This window comes from Phoca vitulina, unplaced genomic scaffold (genome assembly GCF_004348235.1).
Source record: "Phoca vitulina isolate PV1807 unplaced genomic scaffold, GSC_HSeal_1.0 scaffold56, whole genome shotgun sequence".
Taxonomy (NCBI): domain Eukaryota; kingdom Metazoa; phylum Chordata; class Mammalia; order Carnivora; family Phocidae; genus Phoca; species Phoca vitulina.
Genome location: NW_022589759.1, coordinates 624,901 through 639,276, shown reverse-complemented (window position 1 = coordinate 639,276; position 14,376 = coordinate 624,901). Strand labels below are relative to the sequence as shown.

Here is a 14,376-nt window from a genome sequence, read left to right as displayed (position 1 = left end):
CCCCCCCCCCCCCCCCCCCCAGCCCCAGAACTCTAGTGAGAAGAGCGGGCACGGCCCTCTGGGCCCTGCCTCCTGGAGCCTCCCAGGGGTGGCGCTGACCCTAGTGTCAATTCTGTAACTGGCGTTCAGTTTTCCAGTTGGCAACCCTAGCACCTGCGGATGAGGATGTGCTTCTTACTTGCTAATCTTTCTCTATCTCCCACCCATCCTCTGCCTGCTGCACTGGTCAGCACGTCCAGAGCAGCGGTGCTGGGTGCATGCTGTGACCTTTGAGGAGGGCTCAAGGTGGGGTCCCACAGAGGTCTGACCGCCAGCTGGTGACAGGAGCTGCTCCCCGCACACCTGGACAGGAGGGAAGACACTCTAAGGAGGCAACATGGGGGCGGGGAGACCTCAGCTCCCTGAAAGTATCCACTGGGTTCAGAGGGTCTGACACTGTCACTTCCAAATAGGGGACCCAGCAGCAGCCACCCCGCCCCCCGCCCCAGACACCTGCTGGGACCCCCAGCCCAGGCGCAGCCTGGGGGGCACAGGGCCCTCACCTTCATGCGGTCATACTTGTCATCCACGTCCTGGAGCCAGGAGATGAACTGGCGGGCATTGAACCGGTCGCGCACGGACTTGTTCTCATCCCCCTGAAAAGAGCAGACGTGGACACTGGGGGGTGGGGAAGAGCCAGGCAGACGGCCCATGTGCAGAGTGAAAGCCATGGCCTTACTCTGGAGTCCCCAGGCGCTGTCCCGGTCCGGGACCGACCCACACGGCCCTCCCTTCGCATTCCCCGCCCCCAGCCCCGGAGGCTGCCGTGTGCCTCTGTGTTTCCCTTTCTTCTGTTTGTAACTTTCTGTAAAAAGGACCCCGAGAGGCCCGCGGTGGCTTCACGGTGCAGCAGGGACGGCCAGCCTGCCGTCACTGTCCTCAGAGCAGCACCTGTACCCACAGAGGGCAGCCGGTGGGTGGTCTCTCAGCCCCCGCGGTCTGGCCCCACGCGTGGGCCCCGGAGAGCTGGGAGCAGGCCCCGTACCAGACGCAGGGAGGGCTCGCTCAGCGGCAGCTCAGAAGTCACCAAGATGCTTGCTTTTAGGTACAAAATCCCCTAAAGCAGCTCTTCAGTGCCTGACCGTTTTACAGCTTTTGCTTCAGACAACAGGTTCATGGGGAAAGTTAATTTCTTCAAATTTTAAGTAGGCTTCAGGCCCAATGTGGGGCTTGAACTCACGACCCTGACAGGAAGGGCTGCAGGCTCTACCGACTGAGCGAGCCAGGCTTCCCTGATGGGGCAAGTTTTTGAGATATTCTTAAGGACTATGTAAGTGCGTGGAAAATCCTTAATGCACTAATAAGTTTTAAAAGAAATCCCTGAACCACCTACTTTCGCACACATCCAACCTGAGAATGCTGCTCATGAGCCGGGGTGCAGTGGGAGCTCACGCTGGCCTGTGGGGCACAAGGGTCACCGGGGGGCAGGCCCAAAATGACACACTCTGGGTGGATTTTAAAAAGTCACAGTGGTGTCAAGAGAATCAACCGGTGACAGAGTCTGGCCCCAGGCCTGAATGCGGCAGGCAGCAGGGGATGGAGGGGGGACACGGGAGTCTGCGGGGACAGGTCAACACTGGGAGCTGCCAGCAGCTGAGGCCCCTGAAAGGCACAGGCACTCGGGACACCCCCTGGGAGCCGTCTTGCGACCACGGCAGGGGGAGGAAGGGGCAGAGCAGGGCCACGGTGCCACCGCGGGGGAAGGAAGCACGGCCATGGTGGGCAGGGGCGCGCTCAGCACCTCCCGGCCCCCGGCGGCAGCGCCTGGGTCTGTGTGCGCACAACAGCTTCCGACTGGGCCGTTCCTGGGCAGCCCCTACAGCCGGGGCTCTAGGGGTCACTCCTCCTAATTATGTTTTCCAGGAAAATTTACTGACCGGAGGCCCCTGAGGACCCGCACTGAACGTGCTGCTGTCTGGTCGCGCCCCCCCCCGCCGGGCCGACTCGATCTGTGGGACGCGGGTATTTCCACTCGCCGCCTGTGGTGCGGCCCGAGCGCACGCGTGCCCACGCACCTGACTTTCCAAGGGCATGTTGTAGACCTCCGAGTCCAGCAGCATGGTGCAGGCACTGAACGGTACCGCCTGGTTCGCAATGGTCCTCGCCGCCCGGCAGTGAACCCGCAGGATCTCCTGCTCGCAGGAGACGATGAGCTTTTCCTGGAGGAGAGGAGCCGGATGAGCCAGGCCTCCCGCAGGCCAGCCGCGCCCCGGCCCGACGCCCGCGCCCACGCCCCGACGCCCGCGCCCACAGCCCCTCTTACCCGCTCGATGCTGTGTTGCAGACGCAGCTTGCCCCGCACCGTCTCCTGCTGCTTGAACAACTCCTTCAAGGGCTCCGCCAGGGAGGGAGGGGGCGCAATCTGCAATCACGGGGGGTGGGGGTTGGCGGGGCTGTGAACTCGCACCAGGACGCCCGCCCTCTGCCCACCCTTCCCGAACAGCCTGGGTGCCCGTGGTGCGGCGACAGGAAGGGAAACAGAGCGGTCTCTACGAAAGAAGGTGTGAGACCCAGTGGAAAGTAAGCAGAAGCTACACAAACACAGTGACCCCAGATTTTCCACAATGGTCGTGGTACTCTGTTTTGAAAACTAAAATTTAAACGAAAAAGGCAACCAAACGTCTCACTGAACAGAGATCCCAGGCCAGATTCTTTTGGGATCTGGTGTCCCAGACAAGACCAAGCAGCTAATCCTCCCCGCCCCAGGACCGACAGGGCTAAGCTGCCTCGTCTCCAGCCCAGGGCAGCCTGGGATCAGGGAGAGCCGTGCTGGGAGGGGGGTGCCGGCCCAGGCACTGTGCTCTCAGCGCCTCCCCCCCGGAGCCTGACACTCCGAGCCACGGGTCCTCGATCACAACACACCGGATGTCAGCCCTGGTGGAGAACCAGCTCAGACACCGACTTTCAGAGCACACGCATCCAACGTGACCCCCCTGGGGCGGGGGGGGGGGGGGGCTCCCCCTGAGACTGGCGACGTGGGCTGTGCGCCTGGGCCCTCCCAGCATGAAACAGACGTTCTGGCTTTTCTTCAGGGTGTGATCTGCGGCCCCCCCACCACCAAAAAGGCAGCAAGTCACCTGCACGTGGAGCAGGCCGGGCGGGCTGGGAGTGAGCAGAGGAAGGCTGAGGTCGGGCTCTGCTGTGCGAGCAGGAGGCAGGAGCCCACCCAGGGGAAGGGGTGCGACAGGAGCAGCAGGGACGTGCAACATGTGTGCCTGACGGCCCAGACGTGGACTCGAGGGGGCTGGGAGGCGGTGTGCACGGCGGGGTTTGGACGGGTCCCGTCTGCACAGACACGGGGTCACTGGGTGCCAATGGAGGATGATCAGGTGGCCAAGGGAATGGAGTAGACGAAAGGGACCAGAGGCTCCGTGTGCAGCGCCCACGGGTGGGGCTGGGGGCTTAGGGACAGGCCCTCTGGGTGGAGGAGCCCGCGAACCCCATGAAGGGTGCACTTGGAGAAGGTGGGAAAGGGGCCAGGGTTGCTCGGGCTCCACTGTAAGGAGGATGGAGGCCTGGCTTCGCGTCAGCAACGTGGGGCCACCGGGAACCAGGACCGAAGCGTGGAGGGACTCACTCAGAAGGGCCAGGCCTCCGTGTCCGTGGAGGCACTGGGGTGTTAGAGGGGCTCCCCGAGTGGCAGGGAGTGGCACAGCTGCGTGGGTGTGCGTGACGCGGGAGGTGGGTAGTCCCGGGTGAGGAGGAGGGACGCTCACAGAGCCAAGTGAGCAGATCTGACCCCGAGGCGCTCCGTCAGCAAGGCCCGCCGGGTGGGAGGCTGGTCCCCAGGAGGGCAGCAAGCCCTGCGGGCTTGGCGTCTGCGCTCACGCGGCCCGCGGGGTCCCGGCCCCGCCCCGGTACTCACCACGGGGATGTGCAGCTTGCTGAGCGGCTTGCCGTCCAGGAGGTAGGAGCCCGTGTAGGTGACGTACTCGGCGTAGCACTGGGGTGCCTGAGGGGTGATGTAGCAGAGGATCTTGCGCTTCTCCTCGATCTTCTTCCTGATCTGCAAGTATTCGAAGTACGGGTTGGACCTGTCGCTGTGGTAGGGCTCGATGTCGTCCAGCTTGATGGCGTCCACGATGGCGGCCAGCGTCTGCTGGATCACTTCCCGCGTCTGCTGTGTGGACGTGTTCATCTGCTGCTGCAGCTGCTGGCTGGAGCGCTGGAAGCGGCGCTTGCGTGGGTGCTGGGCCTGGGGGTCGTCCTCCTCACAGCAGCGGCCCTTTGCTCGGGGGGCAGGGGCGGGCGCGGGCTCCTTCTCCGAGGGGGGCGAGCTCTGCTTGTTCTGGTTGGCCAGCATCTGGGCCCGGTTCCTGGTCATGCGCTGGGGGATCTCCTCCACTTTGGGGGCCTTGGGGGCTTCGGCCGCGGGTTTGGGTTCTGGTTCCATCACTTCGGGCTGGATGCTGCCCAGCGGCCCCTCGAGACCGGCACTGTCGAGTGGGCCGGCCCCATCCGCCACGGCCGAGCCGTCCACGGGGGCGTCGGGCACGCTGTGGGATGCGGCCGGCGCATCTTGGCCCTCGGCCGCCTCCTCTCCACTCCCTGGTGGTTGCTGCTCGGGGGGTGCCGGCGCGGGCCCCAGGCTGGAGTCGGAGTCCTCAGGGACCCTCCCCTCCGACACGGCCCCTGCTTCTACCGCGGCTTCCACCGTGGCATCTGGCTGGGGCTCCTCCGGGGGCTCGGGCTCTGCGGCAAGCCGGGGGGCCACCTGGTCAGGAGGCCGCAGGGGCTGGTCCTCGGCGGCCGTGGCAGGGCCATCCCCGCCATTCAGGACCACAGGGGGCCCCGCTGGGGTCTCTTCCGGAGGAATGAGGGCAGGCTCTTCTATAGGTTCTGTTTCGACGTCGGAAACGTCTTTCGCTTGAAGAGGGGGAAGGTCTGGCAAGGAAAAGGGCCCGAGATCTAAGTCGTCCTCGGCGCTGGGGAAGCCGTCGGGCCAGGGCACCGGCTCCACCTGGCCGAGGGCTGACAGGTCATGCCCGTTTTCCAGGAAGTTACTTTCCATGGGCCCCAGAGCCTCCACCTGAGCCACGGTGGTCAAACACGCAGGCTCCGGGGCCGTGTCGGGGGCTGCTTCCGGCAGCGGCTTGCAGTTGGAGAAGAATGGCTCCAGCCTGGAGGCAGGGGCAAAGGCGGCTGGCTCCTCTGGGGCGGAGACAGAGGCCGGGACCGCCTCCCCCACGTCACCTTTGGCGCCCTCAAGTCCAGGCTCGGTGGCCGACAGAGGGTACGAGTCAGGGGAGCCTGGGTAAGGGGGCTCTGTGGCCCCAAAGGGCCCCGGCGCAGCAGGGTGGACAGCCTCACTGGGGCAGAAATGCTGCGGGGACTCTGGGAGTCGCTGTGGGGACTTAAGCAGGAGGTCCGGCCCCACAGGCCAGCTGACGGGATTCTCAGGGGCGCCCCCGATCAGGCTGCAGGAGAGGCCCTGGTCTGAGGCTGCCGGGTGCGCCCACTCAACGGGCTCCTCCGTGATGACCGTGCTGAAGGGCCCCTCGTCCAGTGGTTCCAGGTAGCTGGGCTCCGGGGGGATGATGGCGGCAGTGGCCTGCTGGTCCTCCGTGGCATCCAGGGGGATGCCCAAGTCAGGCGGAAGAGCTCCCTCCATGGATGGGGCCAACAGCTCATCTCTGTGTGGAGGGGGAGACTTCGCTTGTAAACCAGGGAAGGCACCCTCTGGGGAGGGGGTGGTGTTGACCGCGGCCGCAGGCGGGCAGTGCAGAGCGTCCGCTTTGGGGGAGGGGATGCCATAGTCTGGGGAATAATACCCCGGAGACAAGCAGGCAAACTTCTCGGCAGGACCTGGGGGCCCAGGGGCCTTGTCCTCCAGGTGCTGCCCCGGTGAGTCGTAAGTGGACGCGGTGGGGACACTCTGCTGTCTGAACAGCTTGTCCCCAGGGCTGAATTCTTCCTCGGGGGTCCTCCTGATATCGACGGAGACCGAGCGGTAAAGGCTTGTGCACAACGGCCTCGTAGGCGTCTGGCTCGCAGTCTCACAAACCCCACCCGCCGCTACAGAGAACCTGTCGAAGAAGGAGGGGGAGCAGGCGCGGGCGGACGTGCTGGACACGGGCTGGGGGTCTGCACAGTCGAAAATGAGGTCGGAGTACTCGTCGGCGCTGCAGGACGGTGTCCTGGGTGTGTGCATGGCCTCCTCGTAGCTGGGGCATGACACCACGGATGCAGGCGTGGGGACCCCGGTGGGCCGGCCCTGGTCAGGCCTGGGAGAAGCGGGCAGGACCTCTTTCATGTGCGGTCCCGCCAACCAGTCCCTCGCGTCCACAGCTGGTCCCGGGTGGGGCTTGTTCTCGGCGGCGGGCGGAGCAGGAGCAGACTCCTTGAGCTTCCTGTCCTTCGGGGCAGGGTCCAGCGCCAGCGGCTTCTTGGGAGGGGCGTCCAGACTCTTCTTGCGCGCGTCCTCGGCGGGCTTCATCCTCTCCTTGAGCTTCGGGTCCCCGGACCTGTGCCGCATCTTCTCCATCTGCTTCATCCTCTCCTTGTGTCTCTTGTGCCGCTCCTCGACCTCCAGGTCCTTCTGGGACAGCATGCGCTCGAAGCTGGTCATCATCAGGTCACCGTCGCCCAGAAGCTTCTCTCTGGGCCGCGCGTCTCTCTTGCCCACGTCTCTGGACACCGGCAGCTTCTCGTTTCCGTTGCTGACCTTTGCCGGGTCACCCTTCTCTTTCTCTGGGTTTTCCTTGAACTTCTCCTTCAGTTTGGTCTCGCTGAGTTTCAGGCTCTCCTCCCTGGACTTGTCTCTGAGCGGGTTCGGAGGGTTGTCCTTGTCTCTGGCCGCAGGCCTCTGCTCGTCCTTGTGGTGCCGCAGGAGCCCGTCCCCGTGCCTGTCACGGTGCTTGTCCCTGTCGTCCCTCCACTTCTCCCGGTGCTTCTCCCTCCTCCTCCTCTCCTTGAGGGCGCTGGCGGTGCTGGACCCGTAGGGCTTCAGCTCCTTCTCTACTTTCTTGGAGGGTTCTCTTTCAGAATCGTTCTTATCTTTCTTCTCAGTGGAGAAGAGCTCGATGGCTTTATCTAACCCGTCCTCCACGTCGGCTTTCGTGCCGTAAGGGATCCCATAAGCGTCGGCATCCGAGAAGTCTTTGTCATACTGGCTGGGGTCCTTCCTGCCACCAGAGTCCTTGTAATCATCGCTCTTCTCTCTTTTCTCGGACTTGTCTTTCTTGATTCTCTCTCGATCGTGGCTTTTCTTGGACGAGGACGAAGAGTGTCTGTGCCTCTCTTTCTCCTTGACCTTCTCCTCGGGGGGCTCTGTGAAGGACACCTCCAGGAGGGCACTGAGGCCCGGCTCCTGCCCGCGGTCCGTGAAGCTGTCCGAGGACACCTCGCTGGCCTTGTCGTTGGAGTCCTCCCTGTACGCGTGCAGGGCCTCCTCCTCCAGCTTCTCCAGCAGGCTCTTCTCGGCCTCCGTGCTCCTCGATGCCTTCCTGTCTCGGCAGTGCTCCCTGTCTGGCCTGTCCCGGTGCCTGCTCTTGGCCTTGTCCTCGGCAGGGGGCTTCCTCTCCACCTTCTCTGGGGGCTTCTGTTTGTTTTTCTTTTCCTGAGTGGAGTCGACGGACATCCGGTCTTTCCTGTCCTTGTACTTTTCTGCGGAGTCTTTATCCTTCTTGTCTTTGTGCTTCTCGAGGACTTTCTCTTTCTTGTCTTTGCCCCCTTCTAGGGCTCCCTTCTCCTTTTTCTTTTCTCGGAGCTCCCGGTCTTTCTGCTTCTCTGAGTGCTGCCGGTCGGCGGAGTGCTTCCGGTGCCGGTCAGGGTCTGGGGGGCCGTCCACCCGGGGCGGGTCCCCGGCCTCCCCGAGTCTGAGCCCGCTGGCCGCGTACTCGTCTTTCTCGTCCTCGCTCTCGTCGGTGAAGATGTCTGCGATGTACCAGCTCTTCTCCTTTCCCTTCTTCTCATCCTTCTTCTCAGGGAAGTCCTCGGAGAGAAGCCCAGGGAAAGTCTTCTCCCTCTTTTCCTTAACTTGGTCGAGAGACGCTTTCCTCTCCTTGTCTTTGCTGTGTGTATCTTTATGCTTCTCCTTGCTATCTTTTTTCTCTTTAAAACATTTGTCAAATTCCTTGTCCTTCTGACACTTCTCAAGGATGGATTTTTCGCTTTTATCTTTGTCACTGGACTTGTCTTTATATTTCTCTAATTTCACTTTCTCCTTCTTCTCCTTCTCTCTGGCGGGGTGGAGCCTCTCCCAGGGCTCCAGGCCCTTCCCGAAGTCGCAGTCGGGCCTGTCCTTGAAGCTGGCCTCGCCGCCCAGCTCCTTCAGCTCCTCCCGGTACGCCTCCTCGGGCTTGGCCCTGCCGTCCTTGCGCTCCTTGGTGCCCTCGAGGGGGTCCTTCCGGTCCCGCCCGCCCTCGGCAGACTCCCTCCTCTTTTTGTCCTTCTCAGGAAGGCAGGTGGGGACGCCTTTGTGCTTCTCCATCTGCTCCTTCCTCCTCTCGCAGCTCTTGTCCAGACAGTCCCTGTCCTTCTTCCTGAAGAAAGCGTCCCTGTCGTTCCGCTTGTCCCCATAGTCTCGCTTCTCGCGGCCCTTGTTTTCCCGCTTCTTGTCCTTGCTGTCCTCTTTCACTGTCTCCAGGATCAGTCTGGCCACAGGGTCACTCTTCACGTCCCTGTAGTCCGTCACTGGAGAATCCCAGCTGTCATCCCCTTTGAAATCAAAGGACGAGTCGGACAGGTCGGAAAACCACCTGTCCTGCTGGTCGTCAGAAAGGCTGAACTTGGTGTCTTCGTTCTCCAGAAACTGACTCTTGTTACAGTATTCATCAAAAGCGGACGAGTCTTCCTTATAAACCTTTTCTTTTTTGAGTTTTTCTTTCTCTTCTTTGAAAGTCTTTTCTTTCTCCTTTGAAAGTCTGTCCTCTTTAAAGTCATTCTTTTTCTCTAATTTTGAGGGCCTGTCTTTGGACTTTTTCTTCCTTTCCTCTTTGTATAGTCTCAGTTTTTCCTCTTTAGGAGACTTTTCCTTCACTAATTTCTCCTTTTCTGCTTTATTTAAACGGTCCTTTTCTTCTCGGAAAGACCTGCTCATGTCTTTGATTCTCTTCAGGGATTTTTCATCCTTGGAAACTTTGACCACCTCCTCTTTAAAGAGCCATTCCTTGTCCTCTGACTTCATTTTGCCAAGTCTCTCGTCCTTCTTGAAGTGGTCCCTGTCGTGCTTCAAGGCCTTCAACTTGTTTTCGCTGGATACATCGTTGTCCAGAAGTATGGCCTTCTCGGACCTCTGCTTGGAGTCCTCGTACTCATAGGTGAAGCTTTTCAGCTTGAGTTCCTGACCGACTGAACACAGCCCTTTCTCCTTGTTTTTGTGTTTGTGTTTCGTTTTGTGTTTCTTGACGACCTTCCCCTCCTTGTCCAGCTTGGGAATGGCCCCATCCACACTGCCATGGAAAGAGCTCTTCTTCTCGGACAGGGCGCTCTGCAGGCTGCCCCTCTTCCTGTGCTCTTGCTTCTTCCTCACGGGCTTCAGCGACTCCACGCTGGAGCCCTCAGAGGAGCAATCAGACTCGCTTGTCAGTCTCGTCCTTGTGGAGTCTGACAGAGAGCTAACCTCTGACCAGGCAGGAGAAGAAATGGTTTTCCAATTGTCTGTCCGCCAGTGCTTGGCGTGCGGGTCTGAGTGGCTGGGGTTCTGCTTCTGGGCAGCAGAGCTCCCGTGGGACGAGGTGGAGGAGGCAGACAGAGAGCTGAACAGGGAGGGGTCCTTCAGCACCAGCGGGGACTCCTTGAGGCAGCCGGAGCTCCCCACCGAGTCCCCATCGTCCTCGCCACTCTCTGAGGACTCACTGTCCGACTCCGATGAGCAGAACTTGTCGTTCCTCTTTCCAAATCGCACTTCTTTGCCTTTTGTTTCTTTCTTTCGCTTCTTTTTCACTTTTTTTTCCTTCTGCTGCTTGGAACTGGAAGGTTCCCGTGTTTTGTTACTGGGCAATATTGCATGTGCCGAGAGTCTCAGCTTCTCTCCTGTCCCCACAGTGACACCAACGTCCTCCTCGTCCGACGTGTCTGACAAGATTCGATGAGCCGCTTTCTTTGGTGCAATTGTGTTGTTTTTAGTGTAACTTTTCACTTCCATTTTGGGTATAGAAATAAAACTGTTTGATTTAGTTTCTTTTCTGTAATCCTTCTTCAGTAAGTGTTTGTCGTCCACTGGAGGGACTCTGTCCTGCTCGTCATCCTCGTCAAACTCGTATTCATCCTTGACAGGGGTCACAGTTTTCTGGGGCTCTGGATTCTTAGCCTTGTGCTTTAGGCCTTTCTCAAATTCAGAGTCTGTGTTATTGCCGTCAACTGAGCTAGAAGGTGCGAACGACGGGGCGTCTTCCTCCTCTGAGCTCTCTGCTGGGAACAGGGAGGAAGAGGTCAGACACAGATTCACAGCCACCACCCAGAACATGCACGGGGGGGCACAGAGCAGACGAGGTCCGGGCTGCCCTCGGCAGGGGAAGGGAGGAACAGCCCTTCGCCTGATTTAGTGAAATCAGAGGCTGACCAGAGAGAGGTCTGTGTGAAGGCAGGGCTGGCACATCGCAGTAAGCCTGCAGGACTGTGGGCACGGAAACCCCCGGGGACAGGGCCTGGCAGTCCAGAAGCTCCCAGAAGCACAGGCGTCGGCGGATACGGGGAGGCCCGCTGTGCCCCCCACAGCAGCACAAGGAGACCCGCACCCCATGCTCCCAGCCGCAGCCGGCACACGGCGCGGCGCCCAGCCTCTCACCGGTCGAGCTCTCCTCGCTGGATGTGTAGGTCCCCTTGCCCAACAGGAGATTCACCATGGTCGGGGAGTTGGCCACCTTTAGGGGCGTCTCGCCTTTTCTGTTGCTTTGCTGAGGGTTCCCTCCATACCGTAACAACAGCTTCACCACCTACAAAACAGCAACAGGCACATGAGGGAGCTTCCTGAGAAACACGGGGGCGCTACTGTGCCCGTCTGTGTCCAACTGTAGCCCATTCCCCCCACCGTGCCCGCCCCCCGCCGAGGACCAGAAGCCGTGCACACAGCACAGCCCGGCGGGCTCTCTAGACCCAAGCCTCTCCCGCAGGAAGGAGCCTAGCAGCGTCCCACCCCCTTCCAAGCTCTCTGCCACAGGGAACAGGTCCCAGCTCCCACAGAAATCCTCCTCCCTCTCCACGGGGTCCCCACATCCCCTAATCTCCTCACATGCGCACTCCCCTCCCACCAAGGATGAGCTGCCATCCAGCAGGGTTTGGTGGGCGTGGAAGGGTTCTGGAAGTTTGGGGGGAAGGGGGAGCGGGGGGTTGACAGAAGAGAGGAAACAAAGACCAAGCTTCTGTAAATAGGTTTATTTTGTGTTTTCATTTATTTTAGAAAAGCCTCTTTCCAAAGCCGTGCTTTGTCTTACACGGGTAAGAGTGGTCCTGTGAATGACAGACACGCAGGGTGACGTTTCAGCAGCTGTGTTCAGCTGTCTACACCCAGCAACTGGGCTTCACACGCCCGGGCGGCCAGCTCCCTGGACTCAAGTGCAAATACTGAATCCAGTCGCAGCTTTGGTCCAGAAAATGCAGCGTGAAAAGAACCTTTAACAAGGACGGCCTCATCGCTCACACACCCGTTCTCACTTAGGACGCCGTGGCCTCCCCTCACGGGGACCCAGCTGCCTGCTCTAGCAAGTCACTATGCCCTCCGACTGGCCAGGTCTGAAACCGACCTCACGACCCTACAGGCGTGTGGTGTTGGCCTCTTCCTTTCCTTGTGCGTGGGGCCCCTTACAGTGCTGGGACTCTGGTCCCGCGTCCCCGCTGTCTGCCTGCTAAGGGCTGTCCCTACTGCTGGAAGCCACTACGTCCCTTGCCCCCTTCCGCTAAGGCCAACAATGCAGCTGGCCGCCCTCATGCTCTCCTCCCTCCTGCTTCTGCTGGTAACTCTGACCTGGCTGGCAAAGGGTTTCTGCCACACAGACCCTGAAGGCTGCTGGGCCTCCCTGGATAATCCAAGGCCACCACTTCCTTATCCTTTGCTCACTCCTATCTGTGGAGTCCCCTTACCATGCGAGGTCCCAGGGTCCCGGGTCCCAGCACCTGGGCAGGGATCTCTCGGGGGGCCATCACCCTGCACCCATCACCACACTTCCAGTCTATCGCATGAGACAGTTCCACAATAATAATTATAAAAGGACAGAGATTCAAAGGGCGACCCCCTTCCTCCCCACTCTGTCGGCTACCAGCTCACCGGCAGCCTCATGTCACCCCTGCCCTCCCCCCAAGCCCCCAGTCCCCTGCCCTGGCTATTTTAAGTGGATCCCATGCATTTCATAAGCTTTTTCAGTACATTTCTCTAAAAGGACCCTTAAAACAAAACAAAAACAAAAAACCGCGATGCTTTCATCTTACCTAAAAAGTAAACTATACTCCCTACCATTAAGTACATAACCCGCGTCCAGATTTCCCCAAGTCACCATGGGCATCTTTTCATTCAGAGCCCCTCCCCCCACCGCGGTGACCTGTCACCTTCCAACCGCTCGTCACATGCTCGGTGCTGCCGGCTCCCTGGCGTCTGCCAGAAGCGACCAGGCAGGGCAGCTACAAGGGAGCGTCAGAGGTGCATTCTGGTCTACAGGCGTGGTCCTCGCCATGCCCCACTGTGCGTCTCTGGCCGGGGCCTCCTCATGATGGTCGGGTAGTGACCGCAGCGAGAGCCTCGCCATCTCTGGGTGCTCACTGCTCCTGGGCTGGTTACAACGGTCCTCCCGTGTACTGGCTACATCCCTCAGCGCTGCGTCGCCGTGACTACCACAGCAACAGGGACAAGGACAGGACAAGGACGGGGCAGGGAGCAGCTCCTGAACCCCTCCCTATGGGTGTGATCATTCACCTGCTAACACCCAGCCACACTGCGTGGCCAGAGTAGGGCCCTGTCCACAGGCTGCGAGGGGCCACCCAGGAGCTGACCCAGGATGAGCAGAGGTGGGGGGGGGGGCTGCCAAGCGTGCGGGACGGCGGGGACGACGGGACAGGGAGCAACAGAATGGTAGCCGCGTCAGCCGGCAGGCCCACCAGAGGATGTGCGGGGAGGCGCCCACCTTGTAGTGCCCATTGTTGGCAGCGTCGTGCAGGGGGGTGTCGTCATCCAGGCCCTTGGTGTTCACCTCCGCGCCCGCGGCCAGCAGCTGCTTGGCGACGTCGTAGTAGCCACGGTTACACGCCTCGTGCAGCGCTGTCCAGCCTGGAAACAGACACTTAGGACCTATGTTATTTAATCCTCAAGAACACCACTCCCTTCCCGCGGCCGCACTCTCCAGGGGCCCTGACGGTGGTGCTGCCCTGCATGGGAGGGCTAAGGTCCCGGGAGACCCTGAGTGCCCTTTACTGTGGCACCTGGTTTGCTCCGCGATGAGGAGCTTGTTCACCCTGGAGATTAACCACCTATAAGGACCACTGGGGCAGAGGGCTGGTGAGCACAGCGATACCCGCGCGGGACACGGGGGAAGGCTGGGGAGGCACCTGGGGAGGACACAGAGCCTGTCGCCACAGCCGCAGGCTCAGGAGCGTGCCCTTGGTGAAGCACGCGGCTGACGCCACGCAGGAAGGTCTCCCCTGGTGGCCGCTTCTGCGAGAGCCTCAGAAGGCCACCAGGAAGCATGGCCTCAAATGTCAGTGTGCAAACAGGGCCCACCCCCATGGACACAAAGTCTAGTACTTTGGAAAATCCTGATCTAGGAAAACTGATTTTTAAAAAAATGCTAAATTAGGTTTGACAGACAACTATCAACTAAGGCAGCAGGAAAAACCTAGACGGGTTTGTCATGAAGACTGCTCTGCTCATCCATGCTCTCCCCAAAGCAGAGCAAACAGGGCTGGACTCTGGCCCACGCAGCAGAACACAGCGCAAGGATCCTATGCACACAAGGCCGCACTGAACCGCGATCACAGGCCCTTCAAGTAAATCACGCTCGGCTGTCTCAGCCGGGGGAGAAACCCCCACTCCTGTGCTGAGCTCAAGGGCAGGCTCGGGGACACGTTTCTAGCCTGTGGAGTGGGAGGTGTGCCCAGGCTGACAGGCACAGAGGCGGTGCAGCTTCTCCCTAAGTACGCCAGAGGCAGACCCCTCTCCCACAGAACTGGGGTTTATTAGAACACAGCAGGGTGGTATCTAGAAATTTCCCAATTCTCTTAGAAACGGTGAAAAATAAAATGATCTTACTTTGAAATATTTCCCAAAATATGGATTCCTCCTTCTAAGAAACAGCAAATCATACTGATCTAAGAGTGGGATCTGCCCCCGCCCTGCCGCCTGTGCCACGCTGACCCCCAGGTCCGGGCTGTGCCTTCCCAGCCCCGGCGCGTGCGCTCGCTCAGCCAGAG

General features: G+C 60.4%; 1 protein-coding gene across 8 annotated transcripts in view; it reads right to left on the bottom strand.

Moving 5' to 3' along the window:
• ANKRD11 (ankyrin repeat domain 11) overlaps positions 1-14,376 on the bottom strand; it is a 188,624-nt gene that overhangs the window by 2,543 nt on the left and 171,705 nt on the right. For 5 of the 8 annotated variants that reach the window (XM_032389919.1, XM_032389917.1, XM_032389923.1 and 2 more), the window contains 6 exons: positions 13,095-13,237; positions 10,769-10,916; positions 3,905-10,392; positions 2,303-2,401; positions 2,055-2,198; positions 543-635 (listed from right to left, as the gene is read on the bottom strand). In XM_032389919.1, coding sequence (XP_032245810.1) covers positions 543-635; positions 2,055-2,198; positions 2,303-2,401; positions 3,905-10,392; positions 10,769-10,916; positions 13,095-13,237 — 7,115 coding nt within the window. Of the gene's footprint in view, positions 1-178; positions 343-542; positions 636-2,054; positions 2,199-2,302; positions 2,402-3,904; positions 10,393-10,768; positions 10,917-13,094; positions 13,238-14,376 lie in introns of all 8 variants that reach the window. The other 3 variants (XM_032389924.1, XM_032389921.1, XM_032389922.1) reach the window with 2 other exon arrangements.